Source organism: Balaenoptera musculus, chromosome 17 (genome assembly GCF_009873245.2).
Source record: "Balaenoptera musculus isolate JJ_BM4_2016_0621 chromosome 17, mBalMus1.pri.v3, whole genome shotgun sequence".
NCBI classification, from domain to species: domain Eukaryota; kingdom Metazoa; phylum Chordata; class Mammalia; order Artiodactyla; family Balaenopteridae; genus Balaenoptera; species Balaenoptera musculus.
In genome coordinates, this window is record NC_045801.1 from 40,205,696 (window position 1) to 40,217,844 (window position 12,149).

At 44.6% G+C, this 12,149-nt stretch overlaps 1 protein-coding gene across 1 annotated transcript in view; it reads right to left on the reverse strand.

Annotated features, from left to right (window-relative positions):
- PTDSS1 (phosphatidylserine synthase 1) overlaps positions 1 to 12,149 on the reverse strand; it is a 68,249-nt gene that overhangs the window by 37,128 nt on the left and 18,972 nt on the right. Inside the window, exons 3-4 of the mRNA XM_036830731.1 lie at positions 6,944 to 6,988; positions 4,031 to 4,155 (exon numbers count right to left, since the gene is read on the reverse strand). Coding sequence (XP_036686626.1) covers positions 4,031 to 4,155; positions 6,944 to 6,988 — 170 coding nt within the window. The remainder of the gene's footprint in view (positions 1 to 4,030; positions 4,156 to 6,943; positions 6,989 to 12,149) is intronic.

The following is a 12,149-nucleotide window of genomic DNA, read 5'->3' on the forward strand; positions in this document are numbered from 1 at the left end:
TCATTTCTTTTCATTCTTTTTTCTTTCTTCTGCTCCTCCACAGTTATTTCCACCATTCTATCTTCAGGCTCACTTATTTGCTCCAGATTTGCTATATTTTCTGCCTCAGTTATTCTGCTATTGATTCCTTCTAGTGTATTTTTCATTTCAGTTATTGTGTTGTTCATCACTTTTTGTTTGTTCTTTAGTTCTTCTAGGTCCTTGTTAAACATTTCTTGTATTTTCTTGACCCGTGCCTCCATTCTATTTCCGAGATTTGGGATCATCTTTACTATCATCACTCTGAATTCTTTTTCAGGTAGGTTGCCTACTTCCTCTTTATTTATTTGGTCTTGTAGGTTTTTACCACACTCCTTCGTCTGTAACATATATTTTTGTCATCTCATTTTTTTTGATGGGTGGGGCTGCGTCCTGTTTTGCTGGTTGTTTGGCCTGAGGCGTCCAGCACTGCAGTTTGCAGGCAGTTGGGTGGAGCCGGGTTTTGGTGCCGCAATGAGGACCTCCAGGAGAGCTCACACTGAGTAATATTCCCTGGGCCTGAAGTTCTCTGTTAGTCCAGTGGTTTGGATTCAGTGCTCCTCCCACAGGAGCTCAGGCCTGACACCCGGCCTGGGAACCAAGACCCCCTGCAAGCCGCACAGTGACACAGAAACACAACAAAAAAAGGGCAACAAACAAAAAGGAGCAGAACAATAACAAAGAATAAAAAATAAAATAAAATTACAAAAATAAAACATACATTAGAAAAAATAAAAATAAAAATGAAACAAGAACAAAGCAAAACAGAACCACAACAGAAAAAAAAAATAATAAAAAGGCCAGAAGAGGCTCTGGGGGGCGGGGCTTAGGCTCAGGACCTCTGCGGACAGAGGGGACCCTGGAGGGCAGAGTTTCAGGCCTGGGGCCAAGCAGGCGGGCGAGACGCTGGCTGCGTTCCCCTCCGATCCCCCAACCCCCCGAAGGTCTCTCCCTGTCCACGCTGATTCCCTCACTGTGAGTGGGCCCTTCCGAGCGTCAGAACCCCTCCTCTCCCCCACATTGTGCTTTCTTGATTCTAGGACACATCTTTTTCACATTTAGCATTTTAAGAATTGGGTGGATATTTCAACATATTACAATGTTTGGTGCACATATAATATAAGGTTTCCCTTTTCCCCTTCCCAAAGTCATACTTGTAATTGATGGTGCATCTTACAATTGATGCTGACCTCCTGACCCTATGATCAAGCTTAATGTTATAAAAGAGAGACACCTAGACACCGTGTGGCTCTTAGTGTGATACACAGCAACATCTATGAGCAGCCCTGCCATGGAAACTGGACTGGAATCTGGACCCCATCCAGCCTCTACATCTAACTTCCAGTTTATAGGAAATACAGGGGGACAGAGAGATACGTTAACGACACCCTGGAAATGCAAGCTACAAAATCCAGACTCGAGAAGCTACATAAAATAAACAATGTGGCTTCTTTGACAAACAAACTTCAAGGTTGAAAAACGGTATGGAGGGACTGCAGATTAAGAGCTGCAACAAAGGCAATATGGGGACCTTGTCTGGATCCTAATTTGAACAAATCAACTGTAAAAAAAAACTTTACGAGGTGCCTGGGGAAATGTGAACACTGCATACTGTTACCTTTAAGTGACTGAAAATGGCATTGTGGTTATGTTTAAAAAAATCCATATATTTGGATATAATGTCTGATAATGCAAGATATGTGTGTGCTGGTGGTGGGGGGAGGGTGGAATGAAACAAGATTGGGCCTGTGTTGATAAAATTTTAAAAAATTATTGGAGTTGTCTTAGACAACTCTCTTAGAAAAAGAGCCAACGATAATTTGTTTAATTTGCCTTCTTGTAGAGTCTAAGCTCCAAGGGGACAGGGAGCGATTGGGCCTACGCTCTTCCCCACTACCACCAGCACGGTGTCTAGCACGTAGGAAAAGCCCAGTGAGTATTTACTAAACGGAAGACCGCTGCTCCAGACCACCCAATCTCCAATTCGGATGTGCTCACAAAGCTCGTCTGAAGCTTAGGACACATATTTTTGAATAGAATAAATATTTAGGAACATAGCAAAGTTTCCAATTATACAAAAAACTGCCTCTAATAGGATTCCAATGACTGTCCCCCCACCCCAACTCCAAGTTATAATATTAATTTTAAGGGAAAAGGGAGTCTGAATTTCAATGTGCGATACCAGGCACGGACTAGAGCCCGGTACCAGGATTAGGAATAGGTGGCAGCTGAAGAAATGGGGAAGGCAGAGGACTCCTGGAGCCAGGCAACTAAAGGCTTCTGTCTTGTATAAAGGCGCTCCTCCTTACCACAGGTTCTAACAAGGAAATGCGTTTCTCTAGAGCCATCAATGAACAGGTCCTTAGAACTGTAAACGATTCCTTTAAGGAAGTAAAAAGTGATAAGGGATTGGAGATGGAGAAGACTGAGGCTGGTCTACCACCACCTGGAACTGCAGAAGCTGAAAACAGCCTCAGGCTTTGTTTGGCAAGAAAGAATTAGCCAATCCTTGAAAACTAGTTTTAAATGCCGGTTTCAGCTCTTTGGGGGCTGTAATTGTGACTATCGGATGCCCCTGTGATGTCAAATTCCTAAGGAAGGCAGATGTCAAAGTATTATTAGATTCAACCTCCCCCCACTGACTGTGAGAACAAGACTGAGAGACACAACAGCAAATCCACCTGAAGTTAGTTTACTTCATAATATGACCAATTTTGCTTAAAAACCCAAGAAACTTGTTGGGAGAAATATAATCTGGGATATCCTTCTCCCGATCTCCATTTTGTAAGATGCCTGTGAGTGTCAAACACTTGTTATTATAATAACTATATGCTGGAGGCACAGGCCTAGGGGGAAATGTAGGTTTTGGACCCAGAGGGATCTTATATTAAGCTTCTATTTCCTCCTTGGTAAAATGGAGACAGTAACATATAGACTGTATATAAACTGGCAGAGCAGACAATCCACAATGAGCAACTGCTGTCAACCTCACTGTAACTGTCATTAACAGCATCATTAGAAGCTGTACATCACCCTGTACCGTTCTCTTTCTTAGAGGAAGAAACTCCAAGACAGACTTTTCTCCTTGACACTTTTACATAAACTTTGGCATTCTTAGTTTTGTCTTTAGCTTGTCCTTTATAAAAGATAAAGATAAAATCTGGAAACACCATTCCAAGAAGGGTCTGACCAATCTCAACTATGCTATAAGGAATGATCACTTCTTGGACAGTTTATTAAGTCCCTCTGTTTTGCTTTTTTGTTTGTTAAACAAGGACCCATCTATGGTCCAAATGCCTGTTCTCCTATTCTGATCATCACTAGGTGTTTCTTCAATCTGCACTAAATGGTAGGCACTTTAAAAAAGTGAAAAAGGAAAGGAACAGTATTACAGTATAAAATAGTCTCTTCACTAAAAGTCAAAGTACAGAGTAGTTTTAGCCCAGAATAAAAGTATTTATTGTCATTTAATAAAAATAATGAATGAAATGGCCTCCATCATTACAACTGGCCCCTTCATGGCAAGCAAGCGGGAAGAATCACAGCATCAGGGCCGGGGTCAGGGAGCAGAGGGGCCAAGGGTGACACTGACGGAGCAGGAGTAGCCGCCCTCAGAGGACCTGGTGTGTGCGAGGCATCGTGTTAGGCCTTCGTTTAGTTCACAATAAACTTCCAAGATAAGTATTATTTCACTTAACAAAAGAGGGAATAGGCTATAAGTTCGTAGCCCAAGGTCCTACAGCTTACAAGTGTCAGAGGCCCAATTCCCACCCACGGCTGCCGGATGATAATATTCACATCTTCCTACCACCCGCTTTGGGCCAGGAGAGGATTCATTTCCCTGGACTGTATCATTCATGGAACCACGCACTGCACCAACCTGCCCAGAGACCTGGTGTTTAGATATCTACGTAGGAAGTATGGAGAAGGACCAATTTAAAACGTGAAGTCAATTACCTCCTATACCCAAGAGTCAACCAGTTTCTCTAAGACACAGCAGACAAGTACGTACCATGATATCTGCTTCCCTTGTGGCGTATCGAAGGTTCGGATCTAGCCAGTACATCAGGGATTTAACCTGCTCAAAGTTCAGGAAGAGGAGGAACACCAGGAACAGGAAGTAGAGCACGCTGAGCCCTGAGGGAAATAGAAACATCCTCAAGTCGGGGAGAGAGCCGGTGTCAGACGCACAACACACGCTGTACTCAAATTGCTCATGGCCCAAAGCGGACACTGGTGCTGTAACATGGGCTGTGGAGACCCCCGTGACAAGCTGGTCTTTCCTGTGATGAGAGTCTGACACACGGTCCTAATTCAGACCGAGAGGAGTCAGTAACCCTCTCTGAGAAGGGTTGACGCTGATGCTGAGAGCTGGAGGAGTGGCGGACCACGGGCCAGAGCGTGGAGGACTGGACGCGGCATTCAGGCAGGGAAGGCAGGCAGAGGCGAGCAGGCAGGTCCCCGGAATGAGGTCTGGGAGCCAGCACGTGGCTGGGTGCTGGCAGAGAGGGGCACGGAGCAAGGCGGCTATGAAGCGATGGTCAGGGCTCGGGGCCACGGCGAAGACGGCAGACTTGATCTTAAGTCAAAGAAGGAGCACCTGACGGGTTTCAAGTGGGGAAATCAGATGATGTAGGTAACATTTCAGGAAATGGACTCTGGTCATTGGGTGCAGAGTAGACCGGAGATGGGCGAAGCCAGGCGGACAGGCCAGTTTGGGGTAGAGACAGAGACAGGTGTGGAGGCGAGAGGTGGCCCAGGGTCACTCATCCCCATCTTACACCCCACCTTAGTCCCTGTGGGCATCACATTACTGTCACATCATATCGTAATTGGTATCCTAATAATCACCCCATATCGTTTAAAAAAGACAGTTAATAATCTACTTTAAGATGGCAAAAGCCTGTAAATACATTTTAGAAAGACTTGAGAACCAGCCACCAGTGGCTTTGTCACTTCTTTTCCTGCTAGAATGAAAATGCGTATGTAGGACATCTAGACGCTGTGATACAAATGACCTTGGACCACAGTACCCCATCCAAAGTGGGCTGGCACCAGTTCCCAGGGAGCTGCTCCAGAGGAGAGAATGTCCGTGGCTGAAATTCTCCATAGCGGCTACAGCACAGGCCTTCAGAAGGGGCCTCTCCCGGTCCTCGGGGAGCTCGGGGGGCCTGCGAGTAGCACGGCTGACTCAGTCATGCATCCCGGGGCCCAGGGCACATGTGTTTTTAGGCAAACTTATATGATAACCTTCTCATATATTATGTACCAGCTACTTTTACTGATTTTCACTTCAAACACCCCCTACTACACCCTCTTGAAATAATTATTTTAAGACAGAAAGAAAGTGTTTGTGCAGCAGGAGCCTCTTAACCTAGAGTTCACAGTTGGTCTTCAACATCCCTGAAGCCCCAGATATAATACACAGAACTCTGTGTGTGTGTGTGTGTGTGTGTGAGCATGTGTGTACTGGGAAAGGGTCTATAGTTCTCATCAGGTTATCCAAGTGTTCCATGATCCCAGGGAAGAAATAAAACTGCTCATTACTTATGATGGACCATTTGAAATCTGAAAAACTCAGATGTAGCCAACTAGCTAAAAAGGACACAACTTCAAGCAGCAATATTAAGTCCATGAGCTATAAGTATAATGCACCCAGGACTATCTTTTAAGAAATGTAAATGAATCACGCACTTCTCTGAAAAAAAAAAAAAAATTCTCCCATGACTTCCTCCTGCCCTTCACAAGCCCTGTGGGGTCCCATCTGTGCCCAACTCTGCCTCTCTCACCACTCCCAGGCCTGCTACCCTCCGGCCACACTGACTGGGGACACACCAAGCCTCTTCTAGCTGGGGACCACTTTGGCAGTCTTGCCCTTAGCCTGGCCTTCCTCCCTGCATCTTTGCCTGGATCCTTCTTTGCAGGCGGGTTTCTGCTTAAGCACACTTCCTTCAAGCCACCCCTCACCTGAAAGTGAAAGCAGCTACTTAGTCACTATTGCATCTTGTGGTTTTAATAAACTTCCTAGCGCTTCCTGACATCAGCTACTTTTTGATTATTGATTTGTTTCATAGTGTGTTTGCTATAGCTGCCCTCCCTGCCCGGGGCCCCTCCACCTGCAGCCTCGGGGCCAGAGCAGCCACCCATGCAGAAGGACTCGGTGAACACCTGCTGAGCGAACGACCAAGATTCATTACTAAATTCAAAGAGATTTGCCTATGATCTCTGAAGGGTGAAAAATAAACAAACTTGAGCAAAATGTCCATTTTTCGGTCCTTTTGCATAAGATTAAATTTTCTGAACCTTGAATAATTTATTTGATGATTATTTAGGTAAGGTGAAGCCAATATCTGAAGTTCTGAAGATATGCTTTAAATCCACTCAGGTGGTTTTAGTCTTTGGACTAGAAATCAAGTAACCATAAGAGATCCAACATTTATATGAGATGCTTATCACTAAACCTTAGTTCAAATCAGGGCTCTTTGCTAAGACTTCTCCTTTTCTAAGTTCTTTCCCATTCACAACACTGGGGAGTTTGCTGGGGTTTCAGTCTCTCCTGGATGCTGACGAGACAAACGTGCTCATACGATGCACGTGAGCTTGCACTAGCGAAGAGCAACGTCAGGAAGAACAAGCCACATTCCCTCATGTCAAATCCTGTGCATTAACAGACAACAGCATGGGGGCGGGGTGGTGAGAGGGGTAGGGGCGGGGGGTTGAAACAGTTCACGTGTTTGAGAATTTCAGCTGTCACCAGCACTTTTTTGTGGCAGAGCATTTTAATAAAAAAATTGATATCAGGAACACCAAAAAGTAAAAAGCTATTAAGTTTTACAGTAGAGTGGTAAGGAAAACTGCTACAATATACAGAAAAAGATTTGCTTCAAGTAGAATGGATTTTTAAACCGACTAATAGGTAACTCACCAAAAACCATTCGCCACAAGGCCGGATGAGGTCGAGTAAACGGACCTGCAGAGATAACATTACAAGGTCAGAACAGACTGCTTTCAAACCAAGACTAAAATAAAGACAGTGATGCTGATTTCCACAGAGATAAAGGGTTAAAAAAAGCTCTCCACTGTTCAATTTTTTTTTCTACATAAATACTCTGGGGTCAAAAGTCTAGGTTGAAATGTTTTATCCACATTGTAACAACCATTCCCCACAATTGTAACAGGCACCAATCTCACCAGAGGCTTTTTTTTTTTAAAGCTTTGTCTTCCGAACTCAGATCCTAATTTCCCGTGGACACAATGTTATAACAGCGACTAGGTCACCAGGCCAGCCTTTAACTGTATGTAATACTTACTGGACATTAACAAGAAACCTCACAGCCCCCCAGGAGCTAGTGGACATCCTGTGTGTCTGTGTGTGTGTGTGTGTGTGTGTGTGAGAGAGAGAGAGAGAGAGAGAGAGAGAAAGAGAGAGAGAGAGAGAGAGAGAGAAAGAGAAAGAGAGCGGACACTGAGGGGCTCTGACAATAAAAGAGAGAAATACCGTGCCTGGAAAACAAGTGCAACAGGGAGTGACACTGAAAGCAAACCCTTGGAGCAGTGGAACACGCTGGTGCAGGAGCTTTTGATGACCTGTGGTAACAAAATACCTTTGACTAGCTCAGATACACAGATGCAGATTCCACACGAGGGAAACCAAAGTTTCACAGGATGAAATTTACTCTTACTCAAGTGATACAACAATACTCTGTCTTCTGTTTTATTTCATTAAAAAATAATAATAGAAGAGGAACGCAAGTAAGCTGGGCCTTGGTCTGTTAAACTGATTTACCACCGACTGAAGGGTTACAGCTCGCAAATATTGACCATTGTTCTAGAGGGCACCTGACCTATTTGGGGCTGCCCACGCTCTCCTGCACTTGGAGGATTTCTAGCATTGTGATCCCACGTCTCCAGGAGAGATGCCAGAGCTTGCTGCTCAGCTTTTTTGTAAGTGGGTCCTGGTCCTTTAGTCGCACCCACGCCAGACAACATCAGGAGCGGGTGACAGTGGAGGTAATTATGCAGAGCTCTCCTCTCCCTCCCTCTCTCCCCTTGGCCCTGGCCAGCAGGGACACTAGTGGGAGGTGGCACTCCTCACACTGGTGAAGGTGGCACTGGCGACTGTGGCAGAGGCAGTTCCATTTAGAGTTGTCTGTACACGTGATGCTGGGACAGACCGTAGCCAAGGCTCCCTCATGAGACCAGGCCTGGGTAATGTGCCGCCAGATCCTAGAAGCTTAGCCTGGGGCCTGGTTTCCTAGCCCTCCTAGGACTCCTCCAGCCGGTCAGTATCGGAGAACAGGCTTTTGCATCAGCAGAGTCAGCTTCTATTGCTTATGACCAGGAATCCTCTCTGCAGCAAACATTACACTGTAAATTTTATTCTGGGACTCATTCTAAAGGGCCCATCTCTTCTTAAAAAGACCACACTGAAACATTCTAACTGCTTTCTTTGGAGGAATCAAGTTCATTTCAGTAATATCAGTTACAAGTACCTCTACCCTCCAAATTGATTCAGTTTGTGAGTTTAAATGAGGAGAGATCAGAAGATGAGTTAAGTTTGCGGGACTCTACTTTATTCAAAATAATATGGTGTCTGAGTTTTGGATGGCAAGTTGAGAGAGCTCAGATAAGTGAGGGATTTGTCTGAAAGTTTATCTGTGCCTGTTCGATTTCTGAGTTCTGACAGCAGAGGCTCAGACAGCACGGGACACCTGTATTCTTTTTAATCAGCTGTTTTCTCAAAAAAGGCACAGCAAAGCATAGAAACCAGAATCCCCTCCCAGGTAACATAACCTGGTTAAATTTCTTCACAAGTTATTGGAAAACTGATGGCTAAATTTGTCTTCTTTTAAGTAATTTTAATAGTTTGACTTGTCACCAGGAATGACTTGTCTTATGGTAGCAGTTTGGTTTGCAAGCATTACTTCATCCAAACTATTTTTTTTTTAACATCTTTATTGGAGTATAATTGCTTTGCAATGGTGTGTTAGTTTCTGCTTTATAACAAAGTGAATCAGCTATACATATACATATATCCCCTTTATCTCCTCCCTCTTGTGTCTCCCTCCCACCCTCCCTATCCCACCCCTCTAGGTGGTCACAAAGCACTGAGCTGATCTCTGTGCTATGCTGCTTCCCACTAGCTATATAGTTTACATTTGGTAGTATATATAAGTCCATGCCACTCTCTCACTTCGTCCCAGCTTACCCTTCCCCCTCCCCATGTCCTCAAGTCCATTCTCTACGTCTGTGTCTTTATTCCTGTCCTGCCCCTAGGTTCTTCAGAACCTTTTTTTTTTTTAAGATTCCATATATATGTGTTAGCATATGGTATTTGTTTTTCTCGTTCCGACTTTCTTCACTCTGTATGACCATCCAAACTATGGAATTAACCCCTCAGACATAACGTGGGACCCCAGCTTTCTCTATGATTTCTTCTTATAAGGTGAAACTCTGAAATTTTATGATCTATTATTTGGCTCGCAACAGAATTCCATGCCCAGTCGGTACTTGGCAGTGGGGTGGTGAGAGGACCACCATCATTCTCATTTTATAGATAAAGACACTGGGGCATAAGGAACTCACCCAGGGTCACAGTGCTCACAGGACTCCACTTCAGGTCTGAGAGCCCATGTGCACTTTCCCATCAACTGTCAGAACTGGGCCAGCTTGGGAGGAGGAGGAGGGGGGAGGGGAGGAGTTGACGGTCTGAGCCAGGACTGTCTCGGGGCCAGGAGAGGGGCAAGAGAGAAGCAAGCTAGTGAGGGGTGTTTAGCGCTGCCGCGATGTGGAATTGATAAGCAAGGTGAGGGAGAGGGCAGGGAACTGATACACGTTCCCGCGCCTCACATCCACCAGTAGAAAGGCCTCCAAAGTCGTCGTCGGCCTGTGATTACTTTAAGGGCGGCCTCTGGAAAACAGAACTCGGCCCTTTCTTATATCTAACCCTAAGCAGTGTGCTCCAGAGTAAATAAGAGGGTAGAGTGGTTGAGGAATTTGGGGTTGATGGGGCCTTAAGCTCTCCTTAACCTAACAGGTAACTACTTCAGCCCAAGGGTATTTCTCTCTGTCCGGCTCTGATTCCAGAGACAAGACACACGTTCCAGGGCCTGGAAAGAGAATTTTCATCTTACTGCACTGCAGTTTGGTTTTTTTTTTTAAAAGAATCCTTTTTTTTTTTTTTTTTTAATTTACTTATTTTTTGGCTGTGTTGGGTCTTCGTTTCTGTGCGAGGGCTTTCTCTAGTTGTGACAAGCAGGGTCCACTCTTCATCGCAGTGCGCGGGCCTCTCACTATGGCAGCCTCTCTTGTTGCGGAGCACGGGCTCCAGACGCGCAGGCTCAGTCGTTGTGGCTCACGGGCCTAGTTGCTCCGCGGCATGTGGGATCTTCCCAGACCAGGGCCCGAACCCGTGTCTCCTGCATTGGCAGGCAGATTCTCAACCACTGCGCCACCAGGGAAGCCCTGCAGTTTGGTTTTTTAAAGGCTTATCTTGACTTGCTGCTATTGAATTTTTTCCTCTCTTCTCCAATATCCCATTTATACATCATAATATTACTTCATAAATGTTTCTCATAAAATACAATTTAAAAAAAAGTCCTTTCTGCCTTGCATTTGATCTGAGGAAGGCTTCAGAAATCTGATGCGGTGGGTTTCAGAACAGACAGCAGAGCACCAAGGAGCTCTGCCCTGAACCAGGTGGTGAGAACAGATCACTGGGGCCTTTCGCCTACAAAAGGCAAGATAAGGCCCTGGAATGTTAGGTGACCTTTCAGTTGCTAACTTTAAAACCCAATCCAGGCCTTACTTCAGTCATCCAATCTGTCCTCTGCTTTCTGAGAAGAAATTCTGAATGCTTTCATGTAGTATTTCCAGAAGTACATGCCTGTAGCTTTACTCACAAAGAGTCGCCTCTTCACCATCAAAGACAATAATATTGCTGAAAATACTATTTTGCTTTTTAAAATATCAAGGATGAGGCTGGTGTTTTCCTGTATGAGAAGCCTTGATACTTACGCTCACTAGGTCACCCACACTTGGTTACTCTGGTCAAGTCACCCTGAAAGCCTCCTACAGCATCCACCTGCCCAGGTGAGTCTAGCCTTCCTGGAAAATTTACCTCATCCCAGTACCTTCCCACAGGTCTTATTCCCCAGCAAACTATTTTCTCGGTGGTCTTCCTCTGCCCAGTGTTATGGCCAGGACATCAGTAGGGGTGACCCGTCTCACGGTGGGCTTCTTGTCTATACTTCTTATTTGGTAAAAGCTGCCTGGAAGAGTCTGGGTCTTCAATTCAGTTATGCAGGAGAGATGGGGAAGGTGTCTCAGGGTGGTGATGGAGAAACAAGTGCTGGTTTTATTTACAAAGGTGGTTTTCTTACAAGGCACATTGAAAAATTACATGTTTTACTTTCTCATCAGTCCCTATGTCTAGAATACATCATTTTCAATCAGATATTAAGAGCAAGTTTTATTTCAAAAGAAAATAGAAACCAAACGACTCTGCCTTGAGAAAGCAAGCATTTAAAACACTTCCTCAGAAGTCAAAACATAAGATCTCAGCTTGACTAGACAGCAACCTAATGTCATATCCACGAATAACGGAGTTCCAGGGACCAACCCTAGGGAGGCAGGACCCTTTTAACCAAAGTCAGAAGCTGCATCTTCGCAGCTGCACGTCTGTGCCCTCAGGTCCTCTCAGGCTGCCTCTTCTCTTTATTATCTCTTTTTCAGCTTTATGTGGTATAATTGACAAATAAAATCACAAGATATTTGATTTGTATGATTTGAAAGTTTAAATTCCTCTAGGAAAGACCTAGAAAAGGTGAATAAAATTATCTCTAAGCAAATTTCAAACCTAAGAAAGAATTTTTCTACAAGAAAAAGTAGTGGAGCAGGAGACAGAGAATGGGGGGACATAGTACCTTTTTTTTTTCTCATTTTTATCACCTTCATGTGTCAAGGAGATGTGATTCGCACTATCTCAGCTCAGAGAAATCAGAAGAGGCCGAAGGACAAAGAGAAGGATAAACTCAGGAAAATCAAGAAATATTAGTTATCTCACTCTCTTCAAAATACCTTGAAGAAGTGCTGAATGGCGCTCCTCTTGCAGATGAGGAAAGGAAAAGAGA